The 21,688-nt window shown below is 36.3% G+C and overlaps 1 protein-coding gene across 9 annotated transcripts in view; it reads left to right on the top strand.

Annotated features, from left to right (window-relative positions):
• ATF2 (activating transcription factor 2) overlaps positions 1–21,688 on the top strand; it is an 86,283-nt gene that overhangs the window by 13,121 nt on the left and 51,474 nt on the right. For 4 of the 9 annotated variants that reach the window (XM_027587947.1, XM_027587948.2, XM_027587949.1 and 1 more), the window contains exons 2-5: positions 1,778–1,876; positions 13,434–13,509; positions 15,630–15,699; positions 21,538–21,634. In XM_027587947.1, the coding sequence (XP_027443748.1) occupies positions 13,478–13,509; positions 15,630–15,699; positions 21,538–21,634 (199 nt within the window). In that variant the 5' untranslated portion in view covers positions 1,778–1,876; positions 13,434–13,477. Of the gene's footprint in view, positions 1–1,777; positions 1,877–6,689; positions 6,725–13,433; positions 13,510–15,629; positions 15,700–21,537; positions 21,635–21,688 lie in introns of all 9 variants that reach the window. The other 5 variants (XM_027587950.1, XM_027587952.1, XM_027587955.1 and 2 more) reach the window with 4 other exon arrangements.

Here is a 21,688-nt window from a genome sequence, read left to right as displayed (position 1 = left end):
TTCCAGCTTCTAGTATTCTCATCAAAGTTTTAAACATGAAGACTGTTTCAGCCAGCCTTATTCAGGGTAAAGTGCAATCCTTCTTTTCAACAGTCTGTGCCATAGGGACATTTCCCAAGTTCATACACAGCCTAATAATGAGAGTTCAGTCCTTAAATAATGGTAGAGGAAAGTCTACTTTCCCTTTTAACATCTTGTTCCAGGATTACTGCCTTTTCCTAATGGAGTTGGTAACTTGGTTTTCTGCCAGGTTCTTACCCAGACTCCGCTTGGGCACTCCATTACTTATATAATGGCCCTCTGTTAATCATTTCTGAGTTTTGTGGACCTCACATGTGAGTTTATCCTCCCAAACTACAACTTACTTAGGTTGTTTCTTTGCTATTGCATTGTTATTCTGGTCTTCAGGTTTTTCTCTTTTTTCTCTGTCACCTACAGATTGGCCTTTTATATTTAGAGAAGTTCTTTATCAACAATGGTCTTGCTCATTGGCCACTGGCAGGACTTTCTGCTTTTGAAAGCTCCCTTCAGTGGACTGCTAAGACATTTCTACAAGGTATCCCACCATCCTATATTTTAGGGTGAAAGAGTATGATGATAGAAATGTTGACAAGTATTCATTTTCTTCTTTTTCTTTATTATTGATGCTCCAGTTTTTAGCTGAGCATATGGTGAAATGAATTTATTTCTCAGCTAGGTATAGCTGTTGTGACTTAAGTTCTGGTGTATGGAATGTAAATAGAAGTTTCCTGTGAGCTGTTGGAAAATTTCCTAAATAGGAGGCTATTGCTCATCTTCTCGTTATGGTTAGACCTTAAGCAGTTATTTTAAACCATGAAGGGGATACCACATGTTGAGGATGGCAAAACAACAAAATAGAAGGAGCCTGGGTTCCTAATGATCATGGTTTGGAGTTGCCTGTGCTTTTATGTGAAAGAAATAAACTTCTGAGTCATTTAAGCTATTGTTAACAAATTTTGAGTTTTCTGTCACTCATAGCTGAACCCAATCCAGCTGATACAGGTATAAAAAAATCAAGCTGTTTCCAAATGAAAAGCACATGAACTGGGTCCCCTGGATGGTATGGTGCAGCACTGACCCACAAGAAAAAATTTTCATCTCTAAATAAAAACTTGGAAGAAAAGAAAAAAAAAAACATATATTATCGTCTCCACTTAGAATTTTGATGCTCAGATTCAGCACTGCCATTTCACCAATTATCCATGACTACCCCTCCCTTCTATTAAAAAGCTTCATTTTTCTCCTTTCACCAAGATTCCACTGCTGTACTTTCATCTTTGAAGCTGTTACACCTCTAGGTGGCATTTTGCTAGAAGTTGCAGGCAACCACAGGATAAACATCTTCCTGGAGCATTGAAACTTTTGGAGGGAACCTTAATTTTTATATCAGAAAATAATGGAATGAAAGGCAAACTTCACATACATTTTTAAATATAAAGTAAATGCCTGGGTGGCTCAGTCGTTGGGCGTCTGCCTTCGGCTCAGGTCATGATCCCAGGGTCCTGGGATCTAGTCCCACATCGGGTTCCCTGCTCCGCGGAGAGCCTGCTTCTCCCTCTCCCACTCCCCCTGCTTGTGTTCCTGCTATCACTATCTCTCTCTGTCAAATAAATAAATAAAATCTTTAAAAATAAATAAATAAATATAAAGTAAATGCTTAAAAATTTTTGTGTCAGAGTTCAACTGCATGAGTCTGTTTCCTCAGATCTCACAGAGTAGGGAGTTCAATCTCTTTTCTGCCTTCCCTTTGCCCTAGGGAGACTCAGATGGAAACTTGAGAAGCACTGCTTGCTTGATTAGAGCTAAGGGATTCCTGGCAGCACTGAATAAAGCTCATGGCCCACCAGTTAGAAAGGTAAGAGATTTTAAGCTTTTAATGCAAAAGTGGTTTTTTATTTTTCCAATTGTCTCTCAAATATTAGAGTTCAACAGATGCTTCCAGATAGTATCCTCAGGGTGCTAGTGTCCTACCATATTGATAGTATTTAGTAAAAAAAAAAAAAAAAAAAAATTCAAATTGGAGATTTAGTAAATTTGGAAATGTCCTTTTGGAGCTATAATGCATATCCACATATAAAAGCACATTGAAGGGGTGCCTGAGTGGCTCAGTCGGTTAAGCATCTGCCTTTGACTCAGGTCATGATCCCAGGGTCTGAGATCGAGCCCTGCAGGGAGCCCGCTTCTCCCTCTCCCTCTCCCCTTCCCCCTGCTTGTGTTCCCTCTCTCACTGTGTGTCTCTCTGCCGAATAAATAAATAAAATCTTTCAAAAAAAATAAAAGCACATTGAAGACTTAATATTAAATTGTTTAATTTTTTTTGAAAGATTTTATTTATTTGTCAGAGAGAGAGCACAAGCAGGGGGAGCAGCAGGCAGAAGAAGAAGCAGGCTCCCCGCTGAGCAAGGAGCCTGATGAGGGACTCTATCCCAGGACCCTGGGATCATGACCTGAGCTGAAGGCAGATGCTTAACTGACTGAGCCACCCAGGTGTCCCAAATTGTTTAATTTTAACTAAGAGCCTCCTAAACTTATCTGACTAGGGAATTCTCTATAGTAAAGGGTCCGCATATGAAAGTCCCAATTCTTCTAGGATTTTATAACAGATAGTAACAAGAGTTACTCCTTGAAATATTTTCTTTCTTTCTTTTTTTTTTTTTTAAGTAAGCTCCACGCCCAGTATGGGGCCTAAACTCATGACCCCAAGATCAAGAGTCACATGCTCTACCTACTGAGCCAGCCAAACACCCCGAAGTATTTTCTATAGTCCAAAAATATTTTGGACAAAAAGTATTGCCCATTTGAAGTCTGTACATGCTAACTAAAATGTCAACATTTATTTGCTTTTGTAATGGATTAAATCAACTAAATTTAGTTCCATGATTATTCACACTGATCAGAAACATTAATAGGAAGTTATATAGTCCTCAAATATACCTTTATTGAAAGTCTTCTGTGTGTCAGCCACAGTGTGGTGAAGTTAAAAATATAAAATACAGTGGTTTCTCATTCCAAGCCATTTATAGTTTGGGGATATAGCTTCTAAAAATGGAAGGAAATTTTTGATAAATTAAATGTGATCTGGCATACAAAATCTTTCAAAACATGGTGGTCTAGTGATAGACTTTGTCAGATGTATCAAGAGATACAAGCAGATTGGCCTGTGCTGTTGTACCTGAATCTGAAGGTTCAGATCAAAAGAGAAACCATGTGTAAATGTATAGTTACTCTAATTTGGACAAAATTTAGAAAGTAAATATATATGTATAATGTATTTGAAAAAGTAAAAAAAATTTTTTTAAAGATTGTATTTATTTATTTGAGAGAGAGAATGAGAGATAGAAAGCACAAGAGGCAAGAGGGTCAGAGGGAGAAACAGACTCCCTGCTGAGCAGGGAGCCCGATGTGGGACTCGATCCCAGGATTCCAGGATCATGACCTGAGCTGAAGGCAGTCGCTTAACCAACTGAGCCACCCAGGCACCCCTGAAAAAGTAAAAATTTTTAAGCAGGGAATTTTTCAAGGAGGAAAGGATGGCAAACTTTTTCTTACACACTGATATATATAGGTTAAATAATTTCTGAGCTACTTGACCAACTTAAATGTTCAAATCCTGGTTTGGTTAGAAGTATTCCATAAAATGTAATTCCAGGGGCACCTGTGTGGCTCAGTCAGTTTAAGTGTCCAGCTTTTGATTTCGGCTCAGATCATGCTCTCAGGGTTTTGAGATTGAACCCAGCGTCAGGCTCTGCATTCAGTGGGGAGTCTGCTTCTTCCTCTCTCTCTCTCTCCCTCTCTCTGTCCCTCTCTCTTCCTCCCTCTCTCTCTTCCTCCCTCTTTCTCTTCCTCTCTCCCTCTCTCTGCCCCTCCTCACACATGCGTGTGTGCCCACCCCCCTCTCTCTCTAAAATAAATTTTTTTTTTTTAAATGTAAATTCCGGGCGCCTGGGTGGCTCAGTTGGTTAAGCCACTGCCTTCAGCTCAGGTCATGATCCTGGAGTCCTCGGATCAAGTCCTGCATCAGGCTCCCTGCTCAGCGGGGAGTCTGCTTCTCTCTCTGGCCCTCCCCCCTCTCATGCTCTCTCTATCTCATTCTCTCTCACAAATAAATAAAATCTTAAAAAAAAAAAAGAAAAAGCATTAAACATAAAATTTTTTTAAAAATGTAAATTTCATGAGGGCAGGGACTGTGTCTGTATCATTGTACCCTAGAGTCTAGCACAATTCCTGCCCTCTTGCACGTACTCAGTAAATATTTATTGACTTAAATGACTAAGTAAATGAGTGATCTGAACTTAAGGGTAGAGAGATAGTGGATGGAGGGTGAACAGTGTTTACTAAGAAAGATGGGTAGGTGGGAAGTGAGAGCATTCTAGGCGGAGAGATGGTTTGGATTAAAAGCCTGCATGAGTCTAGAGCCAAGGGATTAAGGAGTAGCATAAGGGGTAGAAGGCAGAGGTCAGTCCATATGCAGTGGTGTGGAGGCAGTGTTACAGATTTGAGGCCATATCCTAAACATTTATTTTATAACTGGTCCTTTCCTCTCATTTTGACGGGTACTGTTGGTGTGCAAATCATCATTCTCTTTTCTGAATTTAGCAGTAATTTGTACTGGCTTTCTTATGCAGAGTGTTGGCCTTTAATCCATCCTCCATACTTCTATTAGATCTTGCAGAAATTTCCCTTTGATTATCTAGTTCAGCATCATAAAATCTTTCCATTTTTTTACAGCATAATTAAGCACACTTATTCTTTAAAGGGCCAGATAGTGGATATTTTAGACTTTATAGGGGCCACATATGGTCTATGTTGCTTATTCTCCTCCCACCCCCGCCCATTTAAAAATGTGAAAAACTTGCTTAGCTCAACATTTTGGCACAAGCTTGTATTTATAACTTGAGAGTAGCAGTGGGATGGGGGTGGTGAGGGTGGAATCCAAACTCCTTGCCAGGGTAATAAAGGCCCTTCAGGATTCGCTTCTCTCTCTGGCCTTCTCTCTCTTCCCTTCAGCCTTAATGTCCCCATGCTTCAGCCATCAGAAGTTCTTAAAGATCTCTCAGTGTACTTCTGCTTCATTGCGATTCTGCTTGCTGTCTTCTCTGCTGAAAACATCATCCCTCACTGCCTGATGCCTCTACCTTTGAGACTACACTCAGGCATTACTTCCTTCAGTAGTAGCCTTCCCAGACCCTCTCTCCACATTTGGCAATGTACTTGTCTTAGGGGTTAGAAACTTAATTGGATAAATTCAGGTTAAAAAAAAAAGAGAGAGAGCTCATACTCAGAATATAGAAGACTTGCATGATTCAGTCACAGAAAGCATAGGCAGGCATTACAGAAACTACTTTGCTTCTTGGCTGCATGGTTTCTCATCTCTTTTTCTGTGCCTGCTCTCTTCTGGGTTTCATTAATTTCTTATCAGTATGAATATGATAGTAAATGTCTACCAGTCTGGAGTATGATTTGGAATCTTTGCTGCCCACCTTTGTTTGGCTTTTTTTCTTTTTACAAATTTCCTGAAGAGGTAATCTGATTGGCTTAACTTAGGTGTCTCCCCTGGTGTCTCCCTGGTTCACCTGAGGCAGGTATGTCTGGGTCCTGGATATTCTAGCATTGCCCTTCACTGGTAATCAGGCTGTCTACGAGGGAAGTGTGGGTGCTGAGGAGAGATGACCAGCTCCATAATCTTAATCCCCTATGTTCCCATAGTGCCTGTGTATATCTTTATTATTATATATATATCACAGAATTATACTTGTTTGTTCTTACTAATCTGATTTTGAGGGAAAGGACCATATCTCTTATTCTTTTTTTCTTTCCATTATCTCTTCTTTTTTTTTTTTTAATTTTATTATTTTATGTTAGTCACCATACAATACATCATTAGTTTTTGATGTGGTGATCCATGATCCATTGTTTTCGTATAACACCCAGTGCTCCATGCAGTACATGCCCTCCTTAATACCCATCACTGGGCTAACCCATCCCCCCACCTCCCTCGCCTCCAAAACCCTGTTTGTTTCTTAGAGTCCATGGTCTCCCATGGTTAATCTCTCCCTCCGATTTCCCCCCCTTCATTTTTCCCTTCTCCTAATGTCCTCCATTGCTATTCCTTATGTTCCACAAATAAGTGAAACCATATGATAATTGACTTTCTCTGCTTGACTTATTTTCACTTAGCATAATCTCCTCCAGTCCCATCCATGTTGATGTAAAAGTTGGGTATTCATCCTTTCTGATGGCTGAGTAATATTCCATTGTATATATGGACCACATTTTCTTTATCCATTCATCTGTTAAAGGGCATCTCGGCTCTTCCCACAGTTTGGCTATTGCAGACATTGCTGCTATGAACATTGGGGTGCATATGGCCCTTCTTTTCACTACATCTGTGTCTTTGGGGTAAATACCCAGGAGTGCAATTGCTGGGTCATAGGGTAGCTCTATTTTTAATTTTTTGAGGAACCTCCACACTGTTTTCCAAAGTGGCTGTATCAACTTGCATTCCCACCAACAGTGTAAGAGGGTCCATATCTCTTATTCTTAATATGGCATAAGGTACAAAATAGGCAGTCAAATATTTTCCAAATACATTTTATAAAGTAGTTGTATTAGAAGTGTTTGGGAATGCTATACATTGTATGTAACATTTAGTATTATCCATATTTTAGAAATCTGCTTTGAAACTTGAGTACGTGCTTTAAAGGTAAGAAATTATAACATTTATAGTTCTATGGCTAACTAGAGGATCAGTAAAATTAACATTTTAGAATCCGGAGATTTTTGGGGTGCCTGACTGGCTCAGTCGGAAGAGAGTTCGACTTTTGATCTCAGAGTTGTGAGTTCGAGTCCACACAGGGTGTAGAGATCACTTAAATAAAAAAAGTGAACTATTTTTTTAATTAAAAAAAGAATCTAGAAATTTTTGAAGTTAATCACCAGAAATTGACTTGCTCCCTCCCATTTTTTTTTTTAAGATTTTATTCTTAAGGGGCGCCTGGTGGCTCAGTTGTTAAGCATCTGCCTTCAGCTCAGGTCATGGTCCCAAGGTCCTGGGATCGAGCCCCACATTGGGCTCCTTGCTCGGCGGGAAGCCTGCTTCTCCCTCCCCTGCTCCCCCAGCTTGTGTTCCCGCTCTCACTGTGTCTCTCTCTGTCAAATAAATTAAATCTTAAAAAAAAAAAAAAAAAGATTTTAAGTAATCTCTGTACCCGATGTGGGGCTCAAACTCACAACCCTGAGACCAAGAGTCACATGCTCCACTGACCGAGCCAGCCAAGTACCCCACTCCCTCCCATTTTTAAAGCTTCATTTACCCACCCTATTTTCTATGAAGTAAATTGGTTTCTTTCTTTCTTGTTTCTGATAGAGGTTGAAGAAACACGAAGTATTTTTATCAGCTGAATCATTTGAATGATACTATTCCCATGCCATTTTGAATTCTGATATGACCTAAAAGATCATCTTGCTTAACACATTCCGTATTTTAAAAAAAAGGAACTAATAGGACAAATAATTGATATCTCTTGAGTTTTTATTCAGATATGGTAATTGTTCTGTCATGATTCTGTTTGCTCTTAACCTTGCAGTATAGAAGCAATTTTTTTACTCTTTGACATCCAATAACATGAAAGTTATAAACCAGAAACAAGCAGAGAATTGTTAGAGAATCCATGTTTTGTAGTATTTTTCTCATAACTACTCCTAAACACTACATAACACTAATTATATAGTATATTATTATAGTGCAAATGACTATAATTTAAACTTCTATAAGTTTTCCATTTTTAATTTTTTAGTTCAGAACCTTTTAAGAGTGAGTTGCCAGCAAGATGTCCCATTACCCCAAATACTTTATTTTCTACAGTAAGACATTTTCCTACAAAACCACAGTACATCCCTGAAAATCAATAAATTGACATTGATCTATTGCAGATTAGATAATCTGCAAATCACATTTAAGTTTTGCCAGTTGTTCCAATAATGTCCTTTTATAGCAAAAGATTTCTGTCTCAAATTCACATTGCAGTTAGTTGTCATGTCTCACTCATCTTTTTTAATCTGAAATAGTTCATCAGTCTTTCCTTGAGTTTGATGACTTGGGCACCTTAGAAGATTAAAGTCCAGTTATTTTGAAGAGTTTAGTTCAATTTGGGGTTGTGTAATATTTTTCATGATTAGATTCAGGTTTATATATCTTTGACATGACTGGCATAGAAGTGATGCTATGTCTCTTCTCATTGCGTCCTATTGGAGTACATGATACTGGTTTTCCTTATTTCTGATTTTTTTAACTTGGATCATCTGAGTAAGGTAATATTTGTAAGATTTTTGTAATTAAAATATATTTTATCAGGAAATATTTTGGAGGATATAAATGTCCTGTCTTATCGAATGTTGAATTTATTCTTTTATATCAGTATGGATTAATGGAATCCAATTTTATTCACAATATGATCCATTACTATCATTATTTATTTTGATTCTTAAATTGTTCAGATTTGACTACTTTATGGCCAAATTCGTAACCAAGTCCTTCTTTATTTTCTTGCAAAAGATATTCAAGGCCCATCCTGTACTTGCCCTACCCTAGCCCTGGAGCCAGACAATTCTTGAAGGAGCCCAGGTTCCTTTTGGTAAAGAATGGTATTTAGACATCAAGATCTGGGTGCCTAGCGGGTATATTGCTTTGAGGGTATCAGTGTTCTCAGTAGATACAGCTAGGGAAATATATGAACATATTTGCACATATCATCATATATACCTTCATATCTCTATTTCTGTACCTTTATATCTCTGTTGAAAGTCATGAGTTCACACCAGTATCTCCAAATTTCATCTGATTACCAAGATTCATTCTGTATAATTACCTTCACCTATAGTGTGAATTTGCCTTTACCCACTACATCCTCGATATATCTTTGTATTCTGTCAATCCCTATGTGTGTATATAATGAATCACCTGTTGCCACCAGGCCCACTCCTCCTCATCACATAGATGTTCTCCAGCTTGGGCCCTGGTATCCTGTGCTGGACTGGTACCATCTCTATCCCTCACCTCATATGGTTGCCTCCTCCTACTTCCCTCCAGCTGCTCTCCATTCCCATGAACAATTTTCTCTCTTTTCCCCAGCGGTGACACTCTGGACTGTCTGCTCCCCAATAGCCTGTCTAAGCTGCTTTTCATGAAGACATCCTTATATATGTTTTTTATGGAGGCTTGGCTTTTGTATTTTAAGTTATAAGAAATGGTTTGCTAGTTAATTTCTCCCATTTTCTTTTATTCGTTATTCCTTGTTCTTCTTTCCTATTTTCTTATTGGCATCTCATATTTGTGATTTTATTTGATAGGTTTGTTGAATAATTCTAAAAGTCCTAAAGGGTCTTTCTGCACTACTTTTTTTTAGAAGTGGCTCACATAAAGTTTCTGTATTGTTGGTAGGCATAGAATAGCAAGCTATAACAGTTGATATACATCATGTATAGCAAGGCATACCAGCTGGCAAGCACAGTATAGCATTAAAAATGTTATTGTCCCATTTCTTACCTGGAGTAAGTCACCCTTTGGGACCTCATTTGTCAAGGTTAGTTGGGACTAGATCAAGAATATAAGGTACATGATCTGTTCCTTCATCCAGTTTCCTTATCTGAATAGAAGCTCATCAGTTTCTATAGAATTTTGACTATAGGACCAGACCACCAGAAAAGTCTGAAATACCTAAAAGTCATTTGGCTGGAGAAAAGTGTTTTCTTGAGATTTGGAAGCAGTCATTCATCACTTCATACTTAAATACATCCTCAGTGAGCTTCTTCCCTACAAGCCTTTATAATAAAGCACGGGATCTGGGCTTCTGGAAGGGTTTGCTTCCAGCTGGAACACCTACCAGCAGGGTATCCTTGCAGGCATTCTGCATGCAGTACTACTGAAGCTCTGCAGCCACTTGGGAGACCTTGGTCCTCTCCATGCCTGCCTCCAGCTTGACCTGCTCCACCAGGCCACCACCACATGGCACTGGCCCTAGAAGACATGCCAGAGGTGCTAGGCTCCTTAAACTAGTCATTTCATTTCATTTCTAGAAATTCCTTCTGTGAAAATTATTATAGATATTGCACAAAGATTTGTTATCAAGGATATTTGTTGATGATAAAAATCCACTAATAATAGTGGTTTAAGCAAAAAAAAAAAAAAATCCACTGACAGAGAATTAGTTAAAAATAAATCATAACCTATATGATGGAATACTATATAGCCATTAAAAATAACATCTAATATTTAATGATACTACTATTTAATGATGTGGCAGAATTTAGGTAATTGTATTTTAAAGAGAGTTGTAACCCTGCTTTTACAATTTGTAAAGCTACATATCTCCATACATTAATAAGACTGGAATATATGTTGAACAATAAATGATGATATTTTAGGTGACTTTTATTTTTTCTTTTTGCTCTTCTGTATTTTTATGGGAGCAAATTTAAAGTTCCTTACTATGTCTTAGTTCAGTGGGTATAATTTAGTTCATATTATCAGGAAATAACAATGACCTCCTTCTGAACCCCAAGCTTCTGCCTTAAAGGTTTTTTTAGAATTATGTAAGACTGATCATTTATGTGGGATACCTAATAGTGGAACTTGCTCTGGCTATGTTGTAACAAAATTCAAAGTATATCAACATTCAAAGTATACCTTAAAGCTTGGGGTTCTAAAATAAAATGCCTTAGAGCAGTGAAATAGAGAAACATTTTGAGGGGAACATGTGCATGTTTACACATGGATTTGTCTTAGGAACCTGGAAAGAAGTCTGCACCACATGCTTGATTAGCTGATGTGAATGCCCTCACAATCCTGGAAGCTTCTTGAGGGCAGGTACCTATCTTAGTTCACCACTACGTCCCTAGCATCTGGCAGAGTGCCAAGCCCAAAGTGGACACTCAAATATTTGTTGATTGAAAGAAGAAACCGATGGCACCAGATCATGAGGGCAAGGAAGATAAAGGACTGTTAGAAGAGTTAAGACTGAGAGAAACCAAAGGACTTTTAAATTTTGTCTAAAACCCTCTTGTGTATTCTTTATGACAGTGATTCTCCTACCAGTATAGGTTTGGATGCTTGCCAAAAGTGGTGTGGTATATTAACAATTCTCTAAAGTCATTGAATTCTCCAACAACTTAGAGTTTAACAGCCTCCTTTCCCTGTGAGCAATTTCCAACCTTACTGTAAAAGGGAGATAAGCATAGGGGCACCTGGGTGGCTCAGTCAGTTAAGCATCTGCCTTCAGTTCAGGTCATGATCCCAGGCTCCTGGAATGGAGCCCTGCATCAGGCTCCCCGCTCAGCAGGGAGTCTGCTTTTCCCTCTCCCTCTGCATCCCCCTCCCTGACTTGTGTTCTCTCTCAAATAAATAAAATCTTTATTTAAAAAAGAAAGGGGGGACATAAACCTAGATGTAGAGGCTTGAGATTCAGTTTAAGGAAGAGATAACATTTAAGCCTCCTAAAACAAATACCATCATTTATGTCTGAGGGTGCTTCAGCTGTTGTATTTACAACTACCTCAGCTAGGTTTTAGAAAATAGTAATAAGGAATGGGAATTTTTATTGGTTGGCTAGGAAATAAGCTGATGTGTAGGTAAGGAACTTCTTTCGTAGAGAAAGGGGACAGTGTGGTGGGGGAGTGGAAAAGATGAGAGAGAAAAGGGTACCACGGCCTCATTCCCTCAGAAAGCATTCCTGGAACTCTCAGTTTGGTCCCTGCACTACCTGTGTATTCTCGTAGTGTGTTAACTTTTATTTTTACCAAAGGAGTTGAAATTATATTTCTGTATTCCTTTCTTCTGCTAGACTAAAAGTCTCTCAGGCGCAGGGACTGTTTTTTCATCTTTGTGTCTTGGCATATATTTGGTGTTTAAATGTTCCTTGAACTTAGCTGAATTTAAATTTTGCTTTGATTTTTCATAGCAATATGAACTGCATTTTCTTACTGGTTTTAGAAGAGTTTTTTGAGGTAGACTAAACTTACTTAGTCTTGAACAAGTCTTGATTTATTCATATCATATGGCTATTTATTCATTCTTTAATATTTAATGAGTAAATGCTGCTGTGAGGTGGGCACTGTTTTAGGTAGTTAACCCAAAGTTAAGTTCCTTGCCCTCATTAAGCTCACATTCTATGGGTAATGACAGAAGCATAACTTTTATAGATTTCCTTTGGATTATTCTAGTGCTTTTCCCTTTTCTCACGGGCAGCATGGTAAAGTTGGATGTGAATGGAGGAATAGAACCCTACCAGATACAAGTTTTGCCTGGAAACCAGGGAAAAAACTTTCTTCTTCCTATCTCCTATACCAAATTACCCATACCTCCAAGACTCAGAACTGTGGCTATTTATACATTTCCCCACAGGAGTTGTCCAGTTTTTCTGAGCAAGACATTCTTGATACCACATTTATAAGCAAAATTATGAAAAATAATTTTTTCTCTATGCATCACTGTCTTATTTGAATAAGCATATAGTTCCTCTTCACCACTGGATGGAGTTCAGTGAATGTAAGATGAAGTATTTGCAGAATTATTTATTATTACTATTTTTTTAGTAATCTCCACACCCAGCATAGGGCTAGAAGTTGTAACCCCGAGATCAAGAGTTGCATGTTCCTCCAACTGAGCCAGCCAGGCACCCCAGCAGAGTTTTTTAAAATGGGCCACTGACCTGGATAGTTTCAACATGTACTTGTTCTTAAACTAATACCAGCGGCGCATGGGTGGCTCAGTCGGGTAAGCATCCGACTCATCAGCTTCTGATCTCATGGGTTGTGAGATCAAGCCCCATGTCCAACTCTGCACTCAGAGGGAGTGGATATTGTCTCCCTCTGCACCTTCCCTTTCTCTCTCTCTCAAATAAATAAATAAATCTTTAAAAAAAAAACCCTAATATCAAATAAATAAGTTAGAAGGCTGTGAAGAGGGAGATGCTTATGTAGACCAATTGTATTACAGGACAAATAGAATTTTGATGAATTAGGCTGAGAACTTGATCACCTCTGACTATATTTTAAGAAGTTAAAGAGTTTCCAAATAGATGTTCTAAAATGCTGCATCTCCTCCTTTTCATCAGACTTCCAAAGTCAGGAGTTTTACTCTTTTAATAGCTGCCTTTCAACCACAGCTCTAAGGCTGAATTAAATGTTTTTTTCCTTTTACTGTCTGATGGAGTTGGATATGTACATACCTATGTTTAAGACATTCATGTGGGTGTTCGTTTTGTAGGAGCAGCATTCTTACCTCTTGTAAAGCTTCTTAAGAGTGACAGGGTTTGGGGTTGGCAGTAGAGTAAAATTATTCATGTGTTTTTATTTCTTGTGTTTCAAGTAGTGTTTCAAAACTATTTTTAACGGTGTGAAACCACTTTGTTTTTCAGTATCCTTGCCATGAAAAAGAGGACGTGATAAGTTGTTCAACTTAATGAAATTCAAGTTACATGTGAATTCTGCCAGGTATGTATGCAGTATTTGGTATGTTTACCAATTTTTCATATTTTAGATCATAAAAATTTTCATAGTTATTTCTTGATAAATATTTCAGTATTTTTTTCAATAATTAAAAAAAAAACTTACCCAGTATATTAGTTTAGCTGCTAGTCCTATTATGTCTTTTTTTTTTTTTTTAAGATTTTATTTATTTGAGAGAGAGAGCACAAACACGGGAAGGGGCAGAGGGAGAGGGAGAAGCAGACTCCCTGCTGAGCAGGGAACCCAACAGCGGGGCTCGATCCCAGGACCCCAAGATCATGACCTGAGCTAAAGTCAGATGCTCAATCAACTGAGCTACCCAGGCACCCCCTATTATGTCTTTAAATTATCAAATAGAACATCAAAATGCACTTAACTATGACAAACATAAACATATTTTAGGGTTTGATTTCTAGAGTTCTAAATAATACTAGTCCCATGAGATGTTCTATGAAAAAGCATTTTGAATAGCAAATGGATGTGTCAAAAATGCCATATTCTAGGTGCTCCTCTAGTCATTTCACTTGAACATATTAAAGGCTCTGAAAAGTCCTATAAAAGAAAATGTACTCCAGCATTTCCCAAAACTGTTTGATTACATACCTTTTTTCTATAATAACTATTGTCATCCCTGTTGAAGATGCTTTGGGAAACATTGCTTTGGAATGGTTAACAAGCTAATGTTGAAAAAGGAACAATGTTTCCAGATTTTTAATTGAGTCAAATACAGTTGTTATATATAATTTCTAGAAAGAAAGCGAAGACAAAATTTAAAACCTACAAGTTGTTGCAAAGAATGATTGGGAACTTTAAGTCTAAATCAAATATAGGAAAATAATCTTTACTCACAGATTTCTTTTTATAGTTATTTTGTTCAAATCAGGATCCAAAAAGAATTTACATTTCGTTGGTATGTTTATTTTTTTTAAAGATTTTATTTATTTATTTGAGAGAGAGAGAGTGAAGTGAGCACACGAGTGACAGGGAGGGGCAGAGGGAGAGGGAGAGCAGACATCCCTGCAGAGAAGGGAGCCCAATGCAGGACTCACTCCCAGGACCCTGGAATCATGACCTGAGCCTAAGGCAGCCCCTTAACCAACTGAGCCACCCAGGCGCCCCTGGTTAGTATGTTTATTAAATCTTCTTTAATCTGTAACAGTTTCTATCTACTCTCCTCTTTTTTTGTTCTCCATTACATTTATTTGTTGAAGTGACCAGGTCTTTGTCTTACAGAATTTGGCTGACTGCTTCCAGATAGTGTTGACAGGTTTCTCCTGTATTTCCTGTAGCTGAATCTAGAGATGCTTGATTAAGTTCAGGTTTGACTCTGCATACTGTCCACACACACACGCACACACACGCACACACGCACACACCCCACCACCCACCCCACCACCCCACCCCTGCCCAAGAACACTTCTCATGCTTTCTATTGTATCATATCAGGTGGCACATAATGTCTAATTGTCCCACTCTTAGTGATGTTAATTTTAAGATTGACCTGTGAGTTCATTATAAAGGCTCCCGCCACCTTTTTTTCTTAATGGTTTTATCATGCGACCTAGATCCATTATTTCATTGGACATTAAAGTGATTTTCCAATTATTTCATTCTTTATTCACTTAAACTATTGAACAGGAAAGATTTAGCCTGATAGACCAAGGTTCCTAACCCTTTTTTTCTATAGTGTGAAATCTGCATGTTACATGTATTTGTCTACTCATTATAAAAAGATGGAAGGGAAATAGGGCTAAAATGTCAGTAAAAGTATTTTATTTCACACTGAAATAGAAAAAGTGATAAGCTTAGTGAAAATCATATAATATTACATTTAAAATTATTCTTTATTTAAAAATCTATACTGTCAGGGTGCGGTGGCTCAGTTGGTTAAGCGGCTGCCTTCAGCTCGGGTCATGATCCCAGGGTCCTTGGATCGAATCCCACATCGGCCTCCTGGCTCAGCAGGGAGTCTGCTTCTCTTTCTGCCCCTCCCCCTGCTCGTGCGCACGCTCTCTCTCTCTCTCAAAAATAAATGCTCTTTAAAAACAAATAAATAAAAATCTGTACTGTAAGACACTAAGCCATTGCTTAATGTTTTATTATAGGCAGTACAAGGACCTGTGGAATATGAGTGATGACAAACCCTTTCTATGCACTGCCCCTGGATGTGGCCAGGTAATATATAAATTACTTTAAGTCATTTTGTATATTCATATTTATTAAAACACTGATGAAAGTTTATGTTGTCATTAAAAGGATTCTCCTACAATTTTTTGTAAAATTTTGGAGTTAGAATGTAAGTAACCCAGAAAAATTTGGGGAAGAAACTTTTTTCCTCAGTAGTATATTTGAGTTTTTAAAAACACAATCTAATATGGAAAAAGAAAGTTAGAAGTCTTGTAATGGAAAGGTGAATACCTAGACAAAATCCAGGGCTTAATAGTATCTTCATTTGACCATTATTGGTTGAAAATAATTGTAAATTGCTTAGTTGGAAATCAAATATACATTATCTTGTTTGAAAATTATATTACTTGCTGAACTCTTATGAAATTAACTAATATTTACCTCTGACAGTGTCACTAATGCATTAATGTTCTTAATGTACCTAAGTCTAACATCTTCAGAGCATGTATGAAAGCATTTTCAGAAAATAATCTTTCTACATTGTATCAAAAAATAATATTTCAGTGTTTTTAATAGGCCATTAAATTATTAATCTGTTGCTGTTATAATTCTAACTTTAAAATAACTTATAGACACAAGAAATGAAAGAATAAATTTAGTGTGTAGCCAAATTACAGAGTACTTAAATATACAAACTATAAATCATAAATAAGCATTAGTGTTTCATTGGTTCTTACTTGTTTTCTTTAGCCGGTGTTTTAAATTGAGGTATAATTGATATACTGCACATACTTATACAGTTTCATGTTTTAATGTATATATGCTCATAAAACTATCACCATAATTAAGATAGAGAACATACTCCTCACCCCAAAAGTTTTGTCATGCCCAGTTGTTACCGCTTCTGCCTTTGTAAAGTACTACTCTGCCTATGTCCCTATAGATTAGTTTGCATTTTCTAGAATTTTGTGTAGAGTCACACAGTATGTACTTTTGTCTGGCATCTTTTGTTCCTTATAATTAATTTGCGATTTCCCCATGTTATGTGACCAATAGTTAATTCCTTTTCATTGAGGAGTAATATTTCATTATTATGCAGTTGTGGACATTTGGCTTATTTCCAATTTTTACTTATTACAAATAAAGCTGGTATAATTGTGTACAAGTCTTTGGTATGGATGCATGCTTTCTTTTCTCTTGGGTAAATGCATAGGAATGAAATGATGCGATCATATGTTAGATATATATTTACTTTTGAAGAAATTGCCAAGCTGTTTTCCAAAATGGATGCACTTTACATTTCCACCAAGAGTGTATGAGTCTTGTTGTGCCATTTCTTTGCCTACATTTGATGTTGGCAGTTTTCTAATTGTAGCCATTTTCCTTGTGTGTATAGTGATATATCATGTGGTTTTAAATTGCATTTCTTTGATGAAAAGATGAGCACTTGTTCATGTGCTTATTGGCCATTTGCATTATTTTTTGTGACATATCTCTTCAAATCTTTTGCTGTTTTTAAAAGTCAGGTTGTCTTTCCTTTAATTATTAACTTGTAAGAGTTCTTTATATATCCTGGATACCAGTCCATTGTCAAATAGTTTCTCCAAGTCTGTGGTTTGCATCTCAGTTTTCATGATAAGAGCTTTTGATCCACAGATCTTTTAATTTTAATGAAGTCTAATGTTATTAATTTTTTCTCTTTATGGTTGTTGCTTTCTGTGACTTGTCTAAGAAATCTTTGCCTACCTTTAAGTCACAAAGGCATTATTCTCCTTTGTTTTTTCTGAAAGCTTGTTTTTTCATTTAGGCCTCTGTTTCATCTTGAATTCATTTTTCCATGTGGTTTTTCAGATATTTGAACATCATTTGTTGAAAAGATTTTTCTTTCTCCATTAATTTGCTTCAGCTCCTTTATTGAAAATCAAATTATGGTAGATGTGTAGGTCTATTTCTGAGCTTTCTACTCTGTTCCTTTCATCAGTCTGTCAACTTTTATGCTAGTACCACAATGTCTTGATTACTCTAGCTTTACAGTAATGCTTCCAGTCAGGTAAGGTAAGTTCACCAGTTTAGTTCTCCTTTTTGAGATTGTTCTGGATAGTCTTTTAATTTTAGTCATTATGGTGAGGATGTAGTGGTATCTCATTATGATCTTAATTTTCATGATAGATATCTAAAGTTGTTGAACCAGGGTAAAGATAGGAAGTTACAGGGTTGGTGCTACTTAGATAGGTTTGTCAGGGAATGCCTCTCTGATAAGGTGCCATTTGAATTAAGACATGAAAATGTAGGAGCAGAGCTCTGGAGGAAGTTTTTCAAACTGAAGGAACAACAAATATGAAGTTTCTAAGGAGGGAATGGGTTTGGGTGTATTTAAAATTAGAAAGATGACTCTTGTGGCTGGAGCATATAAGTGACCAACAAGGATAAGAGTAAGAGATTCTGTCAGGTAGAATAAAATAGTCCATACCCTGTAGGGCTTTGTAGACTGTGATAAAGTGTTTGGGCTTTATTCACAGAGCCATGAAAGCTATTACTGAGCTAAGAGTGGAAACGGGGAGTAGAGACTGACAGCTGTCAGGTGAGAGATAATGGTAGCTTTGTCTAGGTGCTAATAGTGGACAATATAGAGAAATAGACTCATTTGACATATATTTTGGAGATATATTAGATATTCATTTTTCTATAAATTCAAGAAGGCTAAAAAAACTACACTTCCCAGAATTTTTTGTGAATAATATTTCCTAGGAAATCGAAAGTTCAAATAAGAATTGATTTTAGAAGCACCAATTTGGTGGTGTTGGTACAAGTTATTTTTTTGTCATAAGTATTGATATTATTCCCAATTTGAATTTTAGCTTTAATGCACTTAAATTTAAATTTTCAAATTTTAAATTTTTTAAAATACATTTTGTTGATAATGTTATTTTGAAGAGAGACCTGTAGAAATCAATGCAAATAATTTTAACTTTTTTCTTGCTATTAAAAATGTTTTTATGTGCCTCAGTCACTACTAGGTATTTCACAGAAAGAGTTCTGTTAATCACATTTGTTTTAAAGTAATGTTCCATTGAATTTGGTGAAAGAGACAAAGTGTGATAATTTAGTGAAAGATTGATTTAACATTGGAACTCTTCTATTTTATGTGTTAATATCTTTGCTTTTGGTGATGCTTTCATTGAAAATTATTTCTTGCATAGAATGTTTATACATCATAAGCTGTTTTACAGAGGACATAAAGATTCATTTTATTTAGTCTAAAGTTTCACTGGAGGTGTGTAAATGTGTGTGTCTGTAACTTCCTGATGTTGAATAGATTCCTTCAAACCAGTAAAAGAAGCAGTAAAATGAGCTATTGGCTTTATGGCTTTATAACTTAGTTGTACCTATTTAATCTGTTAAATAGGGAAAAAAATCTATATCATGGATGGGAATGCATGTATTAAATGTAGAATGACTGACTTCTTAGGAAGTTAGTTCTGGTGAGTGTTCAAGCCTTAGAAACACAGATCTCTCAGATATCAGAGCTTCAATTCATTATAAAAGCAATTGGTTTACCTCCCTTCCATCTGTCAGGTTACCCTTCCTTTTTAACTTTATAAGAGAGATGGTTATCCATCCTACCTTTCTTGACTGCCTTTCCCATTGTTGACTCAGCTGTATGCTCAAAGTCTTGTTGTTTAACAAAATACTGTATTTTGCATTGGAGTTGTGCTGTAAATTGCCTGGAAGAAAGAAATTATGAATTTAATATGTTTAACATATTGTTATTACTACTACTATCATTTTTCTACAAAACTTATTTTTTAAAATAAACTTTTTAATTTGGCTCAGAAAGCAATTCAAATAGATTCTGCAAAAATTTTATCTTAGCATATAGTAGTAGCTATTTTATAAGTATTTGTTGAAAAAGTTTATTTCATTCATTCATATATATATATCTGTATATGTATGTGTATATGTATATCTTTTCCTGGTGACTGCCTTTTGACAAGATGGCCTTTGACATTGGTTTTGTTTTGTTTGTTTCTTGTTAGAGGTAAATAAATTATTTCAAGTGATAGCTAAGGTTAAACTCATTTATTATCAAGTGCCAGTTTCAGTGTGTTTTATCCAAGTATATCAATAATATCATATCAAAAATCTCTTAATAAATAGCATTTTGGTAAATTTGATCTATAGATCATATATGAAACTTTGTAAATTCATATTTCTTGCATTCACCCTTTTAATATTCATATGATCCTGAATTTTTTTTAGGGCCCTTTTAGCTGTTCCTTTTCACTGAGGATCAATCTAGGTACCATTTTCACGTTTTGTACAATTCTATATCTGGTTCCTCTTTGATTTGGATATTTGTGGTCAAACCAATCCAAGCAGAGAATAGTTGTAGAATAAATTCCTAGGAGATAACTTTCCAGGTTCTTATCTGTTAATATGACCTCTACCAAAATGCGTTTATTCACAAGTGTTTAATTATTACCTTCATGGAGAAACTACATTGTTAGGTTCTTTAGAGTAAAGTGAATCCTGCTTTAAGATACTTTTAGTGTGGAATGTAATACACGTATATTTAAAACTCTAATGGAAAATAATGAAATAATGCCTACATTATTCTATAAACTACACCTATGTTCATTCTCTAAGAGCTGTTATTCGGCCGTCTATGAAAAGACAACTACTTCTTCCTCCAAATTTGGGAAGGATTCTTGTAATGATAAAGCAATAGAAAGCTAGTACTTGGTTGGGAAAGAGCTGGATTATTTTTAAATGAACTGCTTTGTTATCATATTGGTTGTTCTTTCTTTGCTGGATTATAAGAAGCATTTTTAAAAATATGGTAATATAAAGAACCTGATTTACTTAATTTGTCCAGGGGTAATATTTCCATAAAAGAAGGAATCTGTTTGGTGTTTTTTTTAAGATTATTTATTTTAAAGTGCACGCACGAGCTGGGAGAGGGGTGGGGGAGAGAAAGAGAGACTCTCAAGCAGACTCCCCGCTGAACGTGAGCCGCCCCCGCCCCACTGACACAAGGCTCAATCTCACGACCTTGAGATCGTGACCTGAGTTGAAATCAAGAGTCGGATGCTTAACCAAATGAGCCACCCAGGCACCCCAGGAATCCCATTTGGATAGTTTAGGGGAACCACGTTCAAATATATATAATTTTAACATCCCTATTTATAAGGATGTAGGGTAGAGAGTTTATATCTTAATTTGGCATTTTATAATTATTGCTCTGAAATAAAATGTAAGTGCTCCTTATTTTCAGTTATAATTGCTGCTTGATAAGGAGCATCTTCATAAAGGTTGATGTCAGACATTATTTTAAAATGAACTGCTTTGTTGTATTGGTTGCTATTTCTTTGCTGGATTATAAAAAAAAGCATTTTTTTTAATGTGGTAACATAAAGAACCTAATTTACTACTTAATTTGTCCAGGGGTAATATTTTTGTGAGAGAATTCTCATTTTAAAAGTGGTAAGTAACCTGAAATCTGTGTAAATACAGTACTTTCTTCAAGTGTCACTGAACCATGGAATACATAGTTCTTTGATATGGCAAAAGAAATCAGTAGTGGTCTATTTTTAGTGTCCAAATGAAATTTATATGAAGTTTCTTTGCTTCAGGTTTAATTTTTAAATGCTCTCAAATGATTTATGTGACTTATTAATACATCAGTATTGCTTATTCTTGGGTAATGGGTTTTCTATAATTATTTGAAGTCTTGTATGTTTATACTAACAATAGATTCTTTTATAGTTAACAAACTGTTTCATTGTTAATGGTGGTTTTACATGTTGTGGAAATGAATTTCCTTATCATTTTACTTACTTGATCAAATTGAAAATCTTAACTATATTTTAAAACTTTTTGCCACAGCGTTTTACCAACGAGGATCATTTGGCTGTCCATAAACATAAACATGAGATGACACTGAAATTTGGTCCAGCACGTAATGACAGTGTCATTGTGGCTGGTTAGTATATGCTTTTATTAATAGCTTATATACATATTTCACCTGGAATGTGCA

This window comes from Zalophus californianus, chromosome 3, assembly GCF_009762305.2.
Source record: "Zalophus californianus isolate mZalCal1 chromosome 3, mZalCal1.pri.v2, whole genome shotgun sequence".
NCBI classification, from domain to species: Eukaryota; Metazoa; Chordata; class Mammalia; order Carnivora; family Otariidae; genus Zalophus; species Zalophus californianus.
Note: the sequence above shows the minus strand (reverse complement) of the source record. Positions and strands in the feature narration are given on the sequence as shown.